At 36.9% G+C, this 16,468-nt stretch overlaps 1 protein-coding gene across 2 annotated transcripts in view; it reads right to left on the bottom strand.

Annotated features, from left to right (window-relative positions):
* Positions 1 to 4,639: 4,639 nt before the first annotated feature.
* The window catches only part of LOC116199374, a 32,794-nt gene continuing 20,965 nt past the window's right edge, over positions 4,640 to 16,468 (bottom strand). For both annotated transcript variants that reach the window (XM_031529704.1, XM_031529711.1), the window contains exons 40-64: positions 15,918 to 16,081; positions 15,575 to 15,737; positions 15,189 to 15,458; positions 14,340 to 14,534; positions 14,132 to 14,174; positions 13,558 to 13,682; positions 12,968 to 13,468; positions 11,643 to 12,407; positions 11,470 to 11,543; positions 11,034 to 11,376; positions 10,860 to 10,958; positions 10,606 to 10,761; positions 10,325 to 10,506; positions 9,693 to 10,214; positions 9,113 to 9,290; positions 8,892 to 9,028; positions 8,422 to 8,548; positions 7,951 to 8,172; positions 7,511 to 7,870; positions 6,756 to 6,914; positions 6,375 to 6,659; positions 6,079 to 6,294; positions 5,901 to 5,953; positions 5,627 to 5,735; positions 4,640 to 5,306 (exon numbers count right to left, since the gene is read on the bottom strand). In XM_031529704.1, the coding sequence (XP_031385564.1) occupies positions 4,932 to 5,306; positions 5,627 to 5,735; positions 5,901 to 5,953; positions 6,079 to 6,294; positions 6,375 to 6,659; positions 6,756 to 6,914; positions 7,511 to 7,870; positions 7,951 to 8,172; positions 8,422 to 8,548; positions 8,892 to 9,028; positions 9,113 to 9,290; positions 9,693 to 10,214; positions 10,325 to 10,506; positions 10,606 to 10,761; positions 10,860 to 10,958; positions 11,034 to 11,376; positions 11,470 to 11,543; positions 11,643 to 12,407; positions 12,968 to 13,468; positions 13,558 to 13,682; positions 14,132 to 14,174; positions 14,340 to 14,534; positions 15,189 to 15,458; positions 15,575 to 15,737; positions 15,918 to 16,081 (5,823 nt within the window). In that variant the 3' untranslated portion in view covers positions 4,640 to 4,931. The remainder of the gene's footprint in view (positions 5,307 to 5,626; positions 5,736 to 5,900; positions 5,954 to 6,078; positions 6,295 to 6,374; positions 6,660 to 6,755; positions 6,915 to 7,510; positions 7,871 to 7,950; positions 8,173 to 8,421; positions 8,549 to 8,891; positions 9,029 to 9,112; positions 9,291 to 9,692; positions 10,215 to 10,324; positions 10,507 to 10,605; positions 10,762 to 10,859; positions 10,959 to 11,033; positions 11,377 to 11,469; positions 11,544 to 11,642; positions 12,408 to 12,967; positions 13,469 to 13,557; positions 13,683 to 14,131; positions 14,175 to 14,339; positions 14,535 to 15,188; positions 15,459 to 15,574; positions 15,738 to 15,917; positions 16,082 to 16,468) is intronic.

The raw sequence follows: 16,468 nt of genomic DNA, 5'->3' as shown, positions 1-16,468 counted from the left end.
GATGATGAATCGGAAGGGGTACGGGTTCATGGGTTTATGGGTCCAACCGGGGGTTCGATGGGTCGGACCGCACGTTTATTTAAAATAAAATAAATATTCATATTATTAAAAAAATTATGATAATTAAGATAAAAGTATGATGATTTTAAAAAATATATAACAATAGTATAAGAAAGTATCTATATTTAATATTTTTTACTTCAAAATAAATATTTTATTTTAATAAGTACTTAAAAGTAGAGTTAAAAGAACAAAAAAGTGTTGGTGGCTTGGTTGGTAGTATGCTAGTATGACAAGCAAGAAGTCATGAGTTCAAATCCTTACACAATCAATCAATTTTTACATTAAATAGGAAACTCGTAAAACCCATAGAACCGGCCGGTTCAATGAAATTTTGCTTAAAACCGACTGATTCAATAGGTCCGACGGTTCAAAGCTGCGATTTCGGTTTTCAGTGGAACCGGACCGGACATGGTGCTGGTTCCCGATCCGACCGGTCGAACCGCCCGGTCCGATCCGGTTCTGATAACAATGCTTATAAGCAACATGGGGTGGATTTGCATTTTGCATGGTTCCACGCAAATGGCCACATGGAGAGCCATATGGCTTGCCATGCAAAATGGCCATGTGTGGCCATTCACGGGATTGCCAAGTGGCTCCTTCACTTCGAGCTGATGAGTATTGTTTAAGTGTTTATAAATCGGGTCCAATTAATCTAATAACCGGGTCTAATTAATTGGTAAAATTATTCTCATTAAATATCTGATTAATTGGTTGAATATAAACTCGTCTAATCTTCATTAGACAGTTTCAGTGTTTCAAAATTATCCCGTCGATTTAGTCATAGTGTGTGACCCTATAGGTTTCCAATTACGTTGACAGTAATATCAAAATATCTATTTCATTATTACAAACAGTGAGTGGCATTTAGCAATGCATCATTATTACTCAAGTAATTGGAAAGTCAATTGCTCGACAAACCTTGGATCCATGTTACTATATCTCTATTGAGTCCAAAGTATAGTCGTTGTCATCCTTGTATAGTTTAATCTCTCTTTCTTGGTTTACCGGGTAAATCTATTAGAAGAAATGAGCTCGATATTCTGACTCATTTTGGTATACATACACTTTTAGATTCTACCCACAAAGTGACCATGAAATATCGCTTTCGTTACGTAGGAGGGACAAATCATATCTTGGTCACTCACATTCCTCTCCATGCTCTGTAACATACTCAATAACTATTTTTATAACTAGCCTGTTACGGTGGCGTTTGCCAACATTAAGGTTGCGTTTGGTTTTATAGTAGGATTTTAAAATCAGATTTTGATTTTGATTTTGAGTGGAATAAATGGGACCCACTCTTTGACTTTGTATGAATTATGTTGTTTTGTTGTGAAAAAAAAGTGGTATAAATGGGGCACACTCTTTGATTTTGTATGAGTTATTTTGTTTTGTAGTAGATAGAGTTAAGTTAGAATTGTGATTTTAAAATAAAATCTTGAAACCAAACAGGCCCTAAAGCATCCGACATTACATGTAGGAATTCATGGTGACCTCAAGTCAAAGGACCACTGCACCATAGTTGCTATGAGAACTACTAATGATAGCCATGTAATAATCCATGTAGCAGTCTCATAACGGATCAGTCTAATACACATTACTCCTAATGTATACTTACGGTGCGACTTGATGTTTCCACATCCATGATCTGTGAGACTTGTTCATCAATCAACACCCACACTAGTCTAACCGCATTATTGTCGTCCTAATTAACAATAATACTTTGACTAGGGGCAATTAGAAACAGTGTTCAGTAATTATAGAATTTCACAATCAAGTCACACTTGATGTCTATTGAACTTACTATTCCAAGAACGTTATTGTGTAAAATTAATATTTAGCGCAACCCACACAATAACAGAAATGCCTCGTATTATAATGAAATACATGTCACATTACAAAATTGATGACAGATTGCATCTAGAGCATACATTAATCCCTAACAAGCATACCGTTTAAATTTCGTCAAAAAACTAATGACGAGCTGAGTTGACCTTCAAGGTGGGCCCTCTCTACAGACGTGGACACGCAACATGAAAAAAGATAACATTAAAAATATTTTTTGAAAAAGAAGGAAAGGAGAGGGGGGCAACTCAGGAAAGGGGCTCCCCTGCCAACTGCCCCTATCAGGGGAGGTCGTCGAAGACCCAATCAAGTGGAAAGAAATTGTTAATTGAGGAAAATTTCACTAACCTTATCTATTAGCTATGATATTCATAAAAAAAAACATAATGGAATATTTTAATATCTATAAAATATTAATTTTCTTAATATTTATAATATCTATTTGAAGAAAGTGTACAAATATAAAATCCTAATCATACCATATAAGCTTTATTTGTTTATGGAGTATAATTTATGACTCAACTTTACTTTTTCTTCAATTCAACAATGTAATTATTACATTTTTTAAATCTTTTTTAACATAATTATAAATTCTCTTACATAATTCTTCTTAACTACTATTACAATTAATATTCTAATACTAAATTATCTCAACTATTCATTATTTTCCTCACAATTCAACAATACAATCATTACTTTTTTTTTATTTTCTTCCTCCATTTAATAATAAATTACACATATTTTTTTAACAATTATTACAACTCCACTTAAATATATATAAATATTTGGAACGGGGTATAGTTAAACTCCACTCTATTACGAAACGCCAAATGATGACTCACGCGATTGCGTGCATAGAAAAAATAAAAAATTTAAATAATATTATACTATATATCTAAAAATATATATGTTTTTGAATTATGTGGAGAAAATAATTCTTAAACAATGAGAACAACAAAAACAACAACAATAATATATTTATATTGAGTAAATTACCTCCTTATATTTAAAAAAATTGATATATATTAATCATCTAACAAAAGTATGATAAACAAAAGAGTTACAATGAAAAAAAATTATACTAATAAAAATGTCATAAACTTATCTCCGATATCGACTCTTCGAACATTGAATTGTTCCTCAAACAATATAAACCTAACTGCATGAATTTAGATAAAAAAAATTAAAACTTTTTATGTAAACATGCGATTACTCATCAAAATAGAATGACAAATTGTTGTAAACATAAACTTGGCATAATAGAGTATAAAAGGGAGAGAAGAACCTAATGAGAGAGATTAGAGATAGAGGAAACAGAACATGAAATTTGTAAGTATATCACACAATTAATAGGATATAATTTTATATTATGAGTTAAGAAAACATAATAGGAAACACCATGTATGAATTATTTCATTTTAATCTCAAATTAGTAAATAATATTATATCGTGCATATTTCAAAATTTCCTATAATTCTAATATTTTTTGGATAAGATATATATGCAAATTATTTTCTTAATAATCAATAAAATATTCCTTTCCCTTTTATTAAACACTCTACTATATAATATAATATATATATATATATATATATATGTGCACACACAACAAAACATCTATTTAATTAGAATAATATATTGTATATTTCACTATAGATTCACTTTCCTTAATAGTATATAAGAAAATATTATGAATATAAAGGACAATTTATATGAGAATATTTTTTTGATAAACGAATATAAAAATATCTTTGGTAAGATGATGATGACCTGGCAACACAAGAGTTGCATTTTATATTTTTAAACACGTGACAACGGGAGAACTGAACTCGAAATTTTGTTATTATATATATTATACAGTAAAACACCAAAATAGATCCATGTGAATGTCAGCATCACAGGTGGTTATTTTTCTTTTTCTTTTTTGACCTTATCTTTTCTAATTTTGTGATTTCTCTTACAAACTTTAATTATTTTTTATTTTTGTTTTTGTCCCTTTCTTCTTTTCGGTTAATGGAAAAAGCACATGAGCTTAATAAAAGAAAATAAAGAGATACGAAAAGCTCCATTAGGAGACCCGTACCCCTAACCTCTTGTTCCATTCAAAAAAGTGTACTATTACACTATGCCTCTTATTTTTTGTGTCCCTTCTTTTGATTTTTCTCCTAACATTCTCCAAAAAAAGTTAATGAGAATGTCTTATCTATATAATTAACTATAGCATTTTTTGTCTTTTCTTTCTTAATTTTCAAAATTTCTCCCGCAATCTTTGGCCGTCTTTTTGTTTTTGTCTCTTTACTGATGCTCCAAAAAATGATTTCTTATCTTTTGGCAAGAGAACTTACCATATAACGAGTCTTATCGTACTAATAATAATAATTTTCTTACAAAATAATAATTCATTTCATAAAATAATTAGTTTCTTATGATTTAGTAAATGATTTACTATATTAAAGAATAATAAGTTTCTTTTCAAATAAAAAAACTCTTATTATTTAACAACTTCATCAATGATACCAACATAGATTATTTCAAACGGTTCGGCACTTATTTCTCTTAAGTAAGATCTCAAATCTCGATCTCCATTTTCTTGCTCTCTGAATAGAGGGGGAGGCAGATCAAGATGGTGGTGGCTCATCAAAAGGCCCCTGGGCGTGCCTCCGACGGCTACAGGTGCCATATAAACTGGTACACATCCTTTCATTTTAAATCAAACACACTTACGGAAACATCAACAAAAGGATAAATTTGGACTGATTCACCTCTCTCTCTTTTTGTTAAAAAAAAAAAACGAATGAATAGTTTTTCTATTGCACATAAAAATCAAAGCTCAAAACACAAGAAAAATTTGCCCCAACAGGGCCCCCCTGCGAGTGATGTAAGGAACCTATATGGTGTGAAGGGAAACAGCAAACCCCGCTGATGAAAAGAATGGGAAGCCTACCCCACACTATGTTATATAATGTACACCTTTGTGGTCTCCTCCAAATGAAAAAACCAAAAAAAAAAAAGGAAATCCCTCCCTAACTAGAAATATCAACATTAATTACTCGTGCAACTGATGATGAGGGCAGTGCAGAACTCGGTTCATCGAGAACTCTCATGGGTTTCCAGTCCGATTCACCCTTCACCTGTCTCAGAGCAACGAAGTGGAGAGCATCGCTTTTGATTTGATAAATGTGACAGGCCCATGGGTACGAATCTGGGGCAGTCCAAACCTTCTGTTCTTCGAATTCGGTCTGCTCTGCTAGTGACTCTGCCACGCAGTATACCATATCGGGCTCGGGTTCTGAATAACTTGCCACAGATACACAACCGAGAGCGACAAATCCATCTGGAGCCCGAGGATGCCAAATGGAGACGGGAGTAGAGTAGTCATCTAGACAATTCCTCCATACCTGCGCAGTTAGTTGAGATTAATTCAGCATTATACATTTCATAGGAATCCTTAATCAGTCGGATGAGGAGATCTTTTGGTCCAGACTTAAAACAGTTTAAAACATAATTCCTTAAGATTGGGTCAATCAGATAACATCCAGTTGGATCGATCAACTAATGAACATCAAATCCGTAAATCTCCACTGAATGGCAACGGATTTATGGATCAAAACCCTTCCGAGGTGGTTTCAGCAAATGGACTACCAGAAAACTCTTGCATATGATAAATGCGTGCGAAAACACATTGAGACAACCAAAAGATTAAAGATTATTCACTTACTAGATCATAGCCAACTGGAAGAGCAAACAGTTCATTTATGTTCCAGTAGACAGCGGCACAGTTCGGAGGGTGTGTCCCGACATGAGCTACATCCCCGATTGAGACATACCTGCAGGCGAGAAGTGTCCATGAATCTTGAGAATTTGCAGAGTTGCTTATGCTCAAACTCAAAATCAGTCGGCCTCATATAGAAGGGGTTTGAACATCTTACAGCAGATAACAAAGCATTTCACAAAATATATCATCCAAGTAAAGCGAGAAAAGAATCAGTTACCCCTCTGGACAAGTTGGTCTCCAAATGGTACAGATTTCATTTTCTCCCGAAACCTGAAATTGGAATTATCATATTCTACAGCATCGCCGCGTAGATCAATTGAGATAATATCCAGTAAATTTGTTCCACTGGAAAAGAAAAATAAAAAACTTTGTTGAACGAGCTTATGGAAAAGAACCTGTTTTCTACACAACGTGCATCTCCCTTTGGTTTCTCGCTCGCTGCTCCATATCTTCACGAAAGTGATGCTGTGTTTCACAAATCTCCTTTCATCTGATACTGAACTTGACGAGGAAAGCTCTCTTGTTTTAATGATAGCCTTACTCGAAGCCCGTGATTCCCTTCCCTCTGCTTCACTCCAAGCAAAGTAGACATGCCTCTGACTCGAAGGAACCTGAGAATGTAGGATTATATTAAAATAAATAAACTTGATGACAACGACAAATCTATAAGAGTACTGCAGATGTTGCTGACCTTTAGTGACACACATTTCATATCAGACTCGTACGATTTCCACATTTTCCGCACAACCGAACAGATTCTAACAGCTTGAGGTATGGATCCCTCTGGTTCCTCCTGGATGTTACATTTAATTACCCTGACGAAACTTTCTGATCTCCTGAAATTCTTCAAGTGAAGTATTAAGTGAGATGGATGGTGAAATCCTGCTTTTGCCAACTCCAATGACAGCAGCTCTTGCCACGGTACATCCCATAAGATTTTGCAAGGTTTCTTGTCCATCTTGTCGGGATCAAGGCACTACAGAGACAGCAAAGGAAGCATGATAAGCATCTCAAACACATGCATACACAAATTTATTCACATGATTTAGCAAATTTAAGTTTCGTGTATAACCTGCAACAGCATGACCCTCTTATTGCTCACCAGAACAACCCTCTTATAAGGCACAAGAAAGTGCTCCTCATAATAGTCAGACCATGCAAACTTTGATGGCTCCTTGAAAATCTCAGTGCAGCCGAAGTGCCGACTGGCTTCAGCGAGATACAGTATCATCTGCAGACAGAGTCTGATCAGTTATTGACCTACTTAAAAAAAAAAGAGTTGTAGCAAAGGTACACCAGTAATATGTAAGGGGAGTGCAATCTGAAATTGGAAGAACACAACACAAATTACTGAAATAAATAAACACAATCAGCCACCAATCCTTGAAATCAAACTTGCATTGTCAGACCATGCTAAACCAATTCGCGGCAAAAAACTTCAATTTTTCTTTCGCAATGAATCTAAAAAGGGCCAGGGTAGGGGTGACATCATAACCCTCACAGGGCATGGCCCATCATGCTAGGGGGGGACCAAGAACTGAGCTTCCAGAATGTCCATAGGTTGACCACACCTAATCCCTGATTCATTGGGTGCCACATATAGAAATCTTGCCTTGGGAAAACAACAGAGGTAGGAGGGGAGTCGAACCCGTGATGAGACTTATGTCTGCGAAACTGGCACGAGGTCTTACCAATAGACCATTGTGCCATAGTGGTACTATGGAAGGGATTTAATGATCTGGATTAGAGTAACTATTCCGTATTGATGTAAGACATAATTAAACCCCTTTTCTTTAATGTCTTTCTAGTCTTGAACTAAGAAAATACCTGACCAAGAGCCTCTCTTTCATTATAATCCCTAAGAATCCCATCAGCACGAATAGCTCGAGGATTTCTTATTCTTTGAAAATCAGTCTTGTTATTAAAGACCTCCAAGCATTTGGTACAGCTAGCACCAATTCCATCAACCGTCATTGAAAAGAAGTCCAATGCCCCACTAACTGGTTGAACAACAAAACCAAGAAAAGCACGCCCAACCCCATGGGCAAGTCCCAAAAGACCATTCTGCCTTGCACTCTCCACAGGCTTTGTTACCACTCCAGAAACCCCAAAAGCAACACCTTGCGCCAGAGCTTCAGTGCCTTGAATGATTGCATCACCCACCCCAGTGATTCTCCTTGATCGCACCTATAATCATTAAAAAATTAGACTCAAAACTCATTTCAATTTAACAGTCACTGCAACCAAAAGGGAAGAAGAAAATCCACCTGCTTTGATCGTAATTGAAGAAACTGTCCATCAGTGGAGAGCTCCGCGAATCCTTTACTGAGTGAGGCCAATGTTGAGCTCGCCATTCCTAGTACATCTACTGAGAACAATAGATGTAGAGGATTATGAATCAAATCCCTAAATATGCGATTTGTGATGGCTGGAAGAATCGAACTTTGGCGCATGAATCTGTCTTTGTGCATCACCCTCCTCAGATGGACCTGAAATATAGAGAGGACTCTGTCTGTAAGATTTGGTCGGTCATTGAATAGAGAGAAGACATTCAGCTTTTATAAAAATCAAGCTCGTGTTGTATTTAAGTTTATATTACATTCTATCTAGAAAGATACCAATGAGCATATCATAGATTAAAAGGGGTTCATTCCAACAAGCAGTTTTCTATGAATTTCAATTTCTGGTCTGTTTTAGAAACTATATGGACAGTATATCTATTGAGGGAGCAGCCTCACCTGTATTTTCAAGGCATTGCCAACAGCCGAGAGTACGGGACTCCAAACACCCAGAAGACCATGAGGTCTTTGAGCTGGTTCTGTCTCCAGTGACACCTTCAGTCTAACTTCTGAGATATCTATTAGGCTGGAAAGAAGAAAGATCATTCCAGTAGTTTCAGATACGTAGTTCTCGTGAAAAGATTAATAAAATGTTGAGAACATGAGCAAGGAAAGCACTGAACTGGACAGAGAAAATATATATAGTTGCAGTGTTTTAGGGCAAATATCACTGAAGTGCAAGAACAATTCACGAGTTTCTCAATCAATAAAGATATGCTAGCAATATTCTCAAGGATCATGTGTTCACTTCATTATTGAAACCCACCCTCGCTTCTTAGATATAGGTAAAAGTCAAATGACTGGACTGGAAAAACATTTACTTTGATATTTTATACGTCAAAGAGTTGCAAAGTAAAAATAAATCTTACTTGACCCGTATCTCTGGGTCAACTTGGGAGACACTAGATGTTCGAGGCAATCGATCCAACTGGATATTGTTGTAGAAGTCCACCACCGCCCAAATAATTGGTTCATGGATATTCAGTCTCCAACCATTTTCTGTCACCTGTCAATTCAGTGCAAGACTTATCGAATCAGGACATGTCACAATAATGAATACTAGTGTATAGAGGAGAAAGAATAACATTACCCGTATATACACATAAGGATAGACCAGAACACCATCGGGGTTCTCATTGCATACTGTAATAGTCATCTTGAACACAGGATGATGCAAATCAGTGGCTTGCTCTGGTGCTAAAAGTACTGGCATTAGAGTCAAAGGAAGCTGATTGTCGAGCTGCACATGCCCCAGTATGAGCTTGAATCTGAAAAAACTAAACATAGTTACTCTCTTCCAATGGAGGCGCAAGGGAATCAGCAATAACATGAATTAGAATTGCATAGGACTAGTGAATAGGAATCGCATTTGGAACATGAAACAGAAATTCAATAGATGTATTGTATTCATTGGAAGGAGGATACAGAGACTTGAAACCAGAACTAGTATCATCAGATGTGACCGACTTCCCAAAAAGCTTGTGATTAGTACGCATATCAAGCATGGTTTATTGCTTTCCTTCCTCAGACAACATGCAGCCAAGCATGCAATATGAGAAAACAACTTGGAATATAATGCACCGCTTAAAGACTCTCTGTAAAGCTGATGTCAACCATGGTTCAAGAATAATTCCATCTCTGGATATATAGGCAGAAAATGATTGATTTACCTGGTCGTCGCCCCTCCATCATAGCCAGTAGAGTAACAAAGAAAGACTCTTTCAAGATACAAGTACGAAAGCTCCTTAGGTCGATGATCAACAAGAGAGAGCCCAACAATACCCAACTCGACTATAAGCTCTAGGGGTGTTGAATTACTCTGCCTCGTTCCCTGCATGTTAGCATTTCCCCAGTTTCCCGTAGGAGTCAGAAACCTACTGTTGTTGTTTGAAGTTAACTCTGTCCTCTGATCTATAAACCATGCAACCTTGATGTCACCCATTTCTACAGCATGGAGACTAATTTGAAGATCCTGTTCCCCCTCGTCCAAAGAATAATGCCCTGACTTTTCCAAATCAAATGTCCAAGTTCCAGTACTGTAGTCTTCATCGACTTTAGTGTCAATAAATTTTTGCCCATACGGATCCTCCCAACAAAAATTTGTTGCCGAATGAGGCTGCAATCGAATCCAATAATATTCGCTGAATCCAGACTGGCGAATACTGATTGTTCTGCTTGTCCTGTTCTCTATCCTGCTCAAGCATGACTTTCAACAGGTCAATCACATAAAATTTGGATTCGAATAATCACTTGCATAGATGCACACTAATGGGCATATAGGTAAATTTATTTGTGACATTACCTAATTGGACCGAACATTGATCCAAGGCGGAATACGACAATGAATCGTGAGCCTTCCTCATAGCCACGTATTTCTGTGCGAATGAATTTTCGGGTTCCATCTTGTCTTCTCAAGACCAACGAAATAGTATCTTCTTTTGTAATTTCAATAGGGAATGACCAGTCAGTATCTTCCAATTGAACCTATACAGAAAGCAAGCATTTGCATGAATTAGCTATTGTCGAAGTATCTAACTTAATATAAGTCCAGTGGAAGGATGCAGTTCTAAGCACTTCACTTGCCTGAAGCTTATCAGACCCACTGGTTTCATGATACAAGAAAGATACTCTTGAATCAGATGCATGAAGAATTTTTGGTTCGTCTTCACTGCTTAACTTCAAATATATGTCCTGACCCATTCTGTTAGTGAATGTCATGTGCGGTCGGACGCAAAGCACCTAAATGATTCAGGAGAAGCACGAGCTTATTAGCTTATTTCTGCTTTTCACATGTTACTTCACCTTTCTTGAATAAGGTAAGGCATATTATGGACTACCTTTGAAGGAACAGACTGATAGGGGCTCGGTTTCGTAGAAATGAAAATCTTCATGCATTTTCCATCAGCATTATAGGCATTAATAGCCACCGATCCATCCTGTAGGACACGAAAAGTTCCATGAACATTTTCCCCTTAATAAACACAGAAGGCTGGATTTGTTTTGAAATATACCATGTCTCCAAGGGAAGACAGATCTTTAACAGGTCCAAACTGCTCTTCAGTGGAAAAGGACACTGAAAGGCCTAGCATGTTGAAATTCAAAGCAGAAGCTATTGTATAACCATCATATATCTCCTCCTCCGTTATTTCCTCCAAGCTCAGTTCGTTACTTTTCGCAGAATGAAATGGAAGAGACAGCTTCCTGGTACTTTTCTTCCCTCCCAAGTTCATAAACCGATACTTCAATGGGGGACATCTAGCAATTGAAACCCAGTACGGAGCATACACTCTAATGACTTTTGCAAGGACAGGTTGAGCTTTGTCAAAATTTTGCTCGAGAATAACATGGACAATCCTGCAAGGCACAATAAGGAAGCACGGTAAGGTGAAAAAAACTGAAAGCATCACATATAGAGCGTATCCGAAGATAAAGAGCTAAGTTGGCAACCTTCCAGTAATGACACTTCTTAGGCTCATTGTTTTAGGTGGAACTTCACGTGGGTGAGCAATAAGAACAGCTTCCTGCAAAGGATAAAGCAAAGATTTAATGCTGCAATTTTGTGTTACAAAGAGAGGACTAAGTAATGATTCAATTTAAGGATATCGTGTTCGTTATCGTACATGTACAGGAAGCCATCCTCTCTGTGGAATAAATGATAAGAACAATGGGTTTGTTATGTCGGCAGAGTAAACATTGACAACATTCCCTGGAGTAAGTATTCCCCGTGCACAAGAAATAAAATTGCCTCCTGCGTGCATCTCAAGAACAGCATACTCAGCGGAAAGAGGAAGGAAGTTGGTGAATGAAAGAGGGGATTTAACCACGATACTCCAATCCTGAATAGGATCTGAATGTATGTCTTTTGCAATCTCCATTGCTTGTATGCTTACGCAAAACCAGAGTCTGTGGGCTCCATTGGACGAAGTTCCATTAAGCTCGGTGCAGCACAGGAGTTCATCAGCTTCAGTTAGGGCCGAAACGCAAATTTCAGGAACTCCTTCAGCTTTACCTAACTTCTCCGGTGTTTCCACTACTGAACTCCAGGAATACTCACTGGAGTCAGAGATTTTAGAAGGCCTCAATTGCAACAGATACTGTCCTGACTGAGACAAAGCCAACAAAGGAATAGGAACAGATTCTCCGGGGCTTAATCTTCCCATAAAGATCTCTTGTTTCAGATCACCTGAATTTAGCCTTCTATTGCGGACCCATCTTCTTTGCCTCGCATAATTCACAGAATTAAGAGAACTCAATGACTCTGGCCACTTCAAACTTTCGACATCTGGGGCATAAACCCAACCATCAGAATTCTTTACTGATGTCTTATCTAGATGCCAATCGTCAATCCATTCCCAGCCCAAAGGTAACTCTGCGTTGGGATTGTCCTGTCAAACTCAAGAGGAATTAATAAGCATCCAAAAGGACCAAAAGAACTAGATAAGCAGTAAGAAATAACATGAAGTCAATAGGTCCAAGACCATATGCACCTAGTCAAATTTACACTTTTGCTTCTACTTGATTTATTTCTTGCAAGACAATCAGCAAAGACTAATCTTGCTTCAGCAAAGGAATTTGTTTTGTTGTCTCCTCTTCTTGTTTATAAAAAAGCTTACAAGCTTGATTCTACATCAACAAGCAATAAGGAATAAAGAAATTCTTTTCCTTTCTATCTAACCAGTTGCTCTCTCATTCTACCCTATCTTTCTAGCCACTGGTTTTTGGTGTCTCTACGAGAATATTTAAAATTACCAAGTACTTTCAATCAGATCTTTGATCTGAAAATCATAGTATTTTTTTTCCCTACGTAAAGTCCTACACAAGCTCCTAACGAAAAATTGCTTACACCAACTTGGTAAAATTCTGTAAGCACAAAATAATTCCTGCTTTATGAAAGGCCTGCAGCACTAACTGAATATGCTTCTAATGCCACCGCATGCATATTTACCTTGTCTAGGCCTCTATCAAATTCTTCTTGCTTCGGTAAAGTAGAGCTGCTAACCCAACCGATGCTCGGGTCATACTTCTGTGTCTCAAAATACTCATCTCTTTCCACTTTCTCACCGTTCATTTGTAACTCCTCAACCTCAATAACATCATCGAACTGCCTTGTACCATCACCCAAACCTTTCAACTTGAGGCACAAGTCCAGTGTAAAATCTGTGTTGTTTCGCATTGATACAAGGGATCGTATATCAACATATCTGTGATCATCCTTTACACTCACTTCACTGGCGACAACATTGTTCCCCAACCGCCAACATGCAGCAGGGGCTGCGTAGTTCAGCCTCACAGTTGTCCACGGACCTTCCTTAGTGGGACTGATTTGGATAAATCCCGATCGTCTATCAGTCAAAGAGCTGTCATCAACCTCAGATCCGGGTGAAAAGAGTATGGAACATCGTATTCTCCCCCGTAGATTATCAGTGCTTTCTCGTCCATTTGCATCCTGAACTTGGAAAAGAGTAAGAATAGCAATCTTTTGGAGTGTAGACCCAACAGATAACAGTAAGATTAGCAGCATAAATTCACACTTACAGCGGATTTGGCAGAAAATAAATCTATCCAGATTAGTTTATTGAAATAACTTGATTGATCAATGTTGTCTAGGATGTTTCCTGCTATTTGCTTTAAAGGTGCCGAGAAGAACCCAATGGCATTGCCTGACATAAATAAAATTAATGAGAAGATGTATGTCAGTATGTTCCTTAAGAAAATAAAATAATTCCTGCACAGCATAAAGAACAAGAACATACTCGAAAGCTCTCTAATATTAAACTAACCAATGGCAATACTATACATATTTCCATAAAATTTGAGACATGAAATGATTTATTTCTAAAGTTGTACTATCACTTGTGCAAATCAAAGCAAATCATATCTTTGAATGTCTCAATAAGTTCGTTGTGATACCTACTTCCCTGACAAAGTTTTAGTATTACAATAGACAAAATTTGAAGATGAACAAGTCATAAGACCAAACCAAGAAAAACTTTCGGTGGAGTTTGATATTTGGATCATTAATCCAAGGAACACTCATTTAAATACAAGCGTACATCAATTTTAAGGCCTTTAACCAACAATATTAACTAAGGAAAAAAGAAAGTAATACCCTTGCCCATATCTGTGAGAATTAGTTCCACCATGTAATTATCCTGCAAACAGAAAAACAAGATTTAAAGATGGCACAACAAGAATAGTCATTGAAAAATCAGAAACCAATAAAACCAGTAAAACCATCAACATAGTTATTCCACATACATCATGAAAAGCAAGGCCAGGATTATATTCATATATGTACATTAAAACACTCTACATACTGGGTGATCAACTTTGAAGAAGAAGATTTCACTCCAAGATATAGTTTCATGCTCAGAAGATGCAGACTGGTCTGAGCTGCTTCCATGTGTGCGTGCACTTTGGTGGTTAAGCAGCGTTTCACCATGACTTCGGTCTTGCACAAGCCGGATGGCCACCGCATACTGATGGGAACCCGTAGTGTCCCCTCTAGGAATCTACACAACAATAATATGTGCTTAACACCCAAAGACAGAACATGCAAGGATTCCAACCAAGAAAACATCCGGTAAGGTGAGACTGCAATTAAGAATGTGAATTTCTATACTTTCCGAACTTCAATTTGCAGGCACTCTTTTTTCTTTCTCAAATCTTGAAATGCATATGGTGTCAATAAAGTGATTGGCAACAGCTTTCCATGCCAAAGATATAAAACTAAGATAGATACCATGATATCCAATAGAACCAAATTTTCCAAGGTTGATAGCCATTACAAAACTAAACCAAGCCAAGCCTCTTCGTCTTACCTAGAAGTACACATGGTGAATATTAACATTAGAATCATATGTTCAAGAAAAGGGCATCTAACATATTGCCAAGCGGTTAGGATTTTACTTATAAAAAGAAAAACATAGGATTTTAATTTCTTAAATATACTCGTTGATTTCATAGATGACTACTCTTACCCATATTCGTAAAAATGAATGGTAATATTCCAAATCAGCATTACCAAATTAAAAACCAGATCATTTTGTACAGAAATTCCATATGATTCTCTTATTTTTTCTTTATGTGAAACATGGGCCTTGATACAGAGGAGTGACACAATGATACTAAATATTTTCATGTCTACAAGAATAATGATGACATACCTGTGCATCCAATATGAGCACTGTTACCATCCCTCTAATTTCGATGTTAGATTTGCCTTTCAAGTGAGCATCCAACAGATTTTTCAGAACAGGAACTTTCAGTGTCTTCATATCTCCAGATGGCATCCTTATAATATTTGAAAGTCCCCTGACCTCAGTTGCCCGAATGTAAATATCCTGACCAAGTTTATTCCGTGGGATGATAAAGTAATCCCTCTTGTGATGAACACCAATGACTGCTCCTCCACCATATGTTGAAGAAATAGATTCCTAGTTTTCAATTAGGAGTAGGGTAAGAAAATCCAGAAATCACGATTAACATATTAATACACATACTATCAATATGAATATGAAAAGTAAATGTGAAACCGAAGAAAGAAACGGACCCTTCTCCTATTGATTTCCTGGGCAAGGCTGAGATTGCTCCAGCTGGCATATGCTTGAATAATCATATTAGCACTAGAAACTGAGACGTTCAGATTCAAATCTTTCGTGGAGGTTAAACGTAATTGAGAAGCTGCACCCGGGGCATTTAGATCATATTGGTACCTGTAACAGACAGTAAAAACACATTAAGAATATCTAAGAACAATATGCTCGATGAGGAGTGAAATATAACTTCAAAGGGCACCTACAGGAGTCATCAGAAGCCCAAACCATTAAAAACTGGGAAAATAGCTAATCTGCAGTTCTGCAGCAATATGTTCCTAGTATAGAACAGAAATTTACCTTAAAAATCCATCCACAGGCTCAACAAGTGGTTCCCAGGATTCATACTTATCATTATATGACCTAGCAGAGAAGGAGAAGCTGATTGTGGAGTTCACTTGGTCTGCTTTTCCATGTAAGCTAAATCCCACTCCATGTAAAGATATATTTAACAATGGAACCATCTGCGAAATTATCAGATATAATAGGATTAGTACAAACCGCATTCCGTCTGATGCAAACAAAGAGAAAACATCAACTTAATCATTATGTTGGAAAGGAGAAATTTTTTAATCCATTGGATAAAAGGGAATCCGGCTCATACTTTTAGATACTTGGTACATTAGATAAATTATATGATGCAAATTTAATGAACTTTTTACTAGTGGTTCAGCAGGGAGTTTTAATTTGTCCTAAAACAGAGTAAATTAATCCACCAAGAGCAAAGCCAGAATTCATCACATGGAAACCATCTATCCATCCTCCTAAGTTTACTAGGCAACCCAAACTGATTACTAGCACACAGGCCATTTTGCTTTGACATAATAAAATTCACCCAACAAAGTGCCTTT

This window comes from Punica granatum, chromosome 1, assembly GCF_007655135.1.
Source record: "Punica granatum isolate Tunisia-2019 chromosome 1, ASM765513v2, whole genome shotgun sequence".
NCBI lineage: Eukaryota > Viridiplantae > Streptophyta > Magnoliopsida > Myrtales > Lythraceae > Punica > Punica granatum.
Note: the sequence above shows the minus strand (reverse complement) of the source record. Positions and strands in the feature narration are given on the sequence as shown.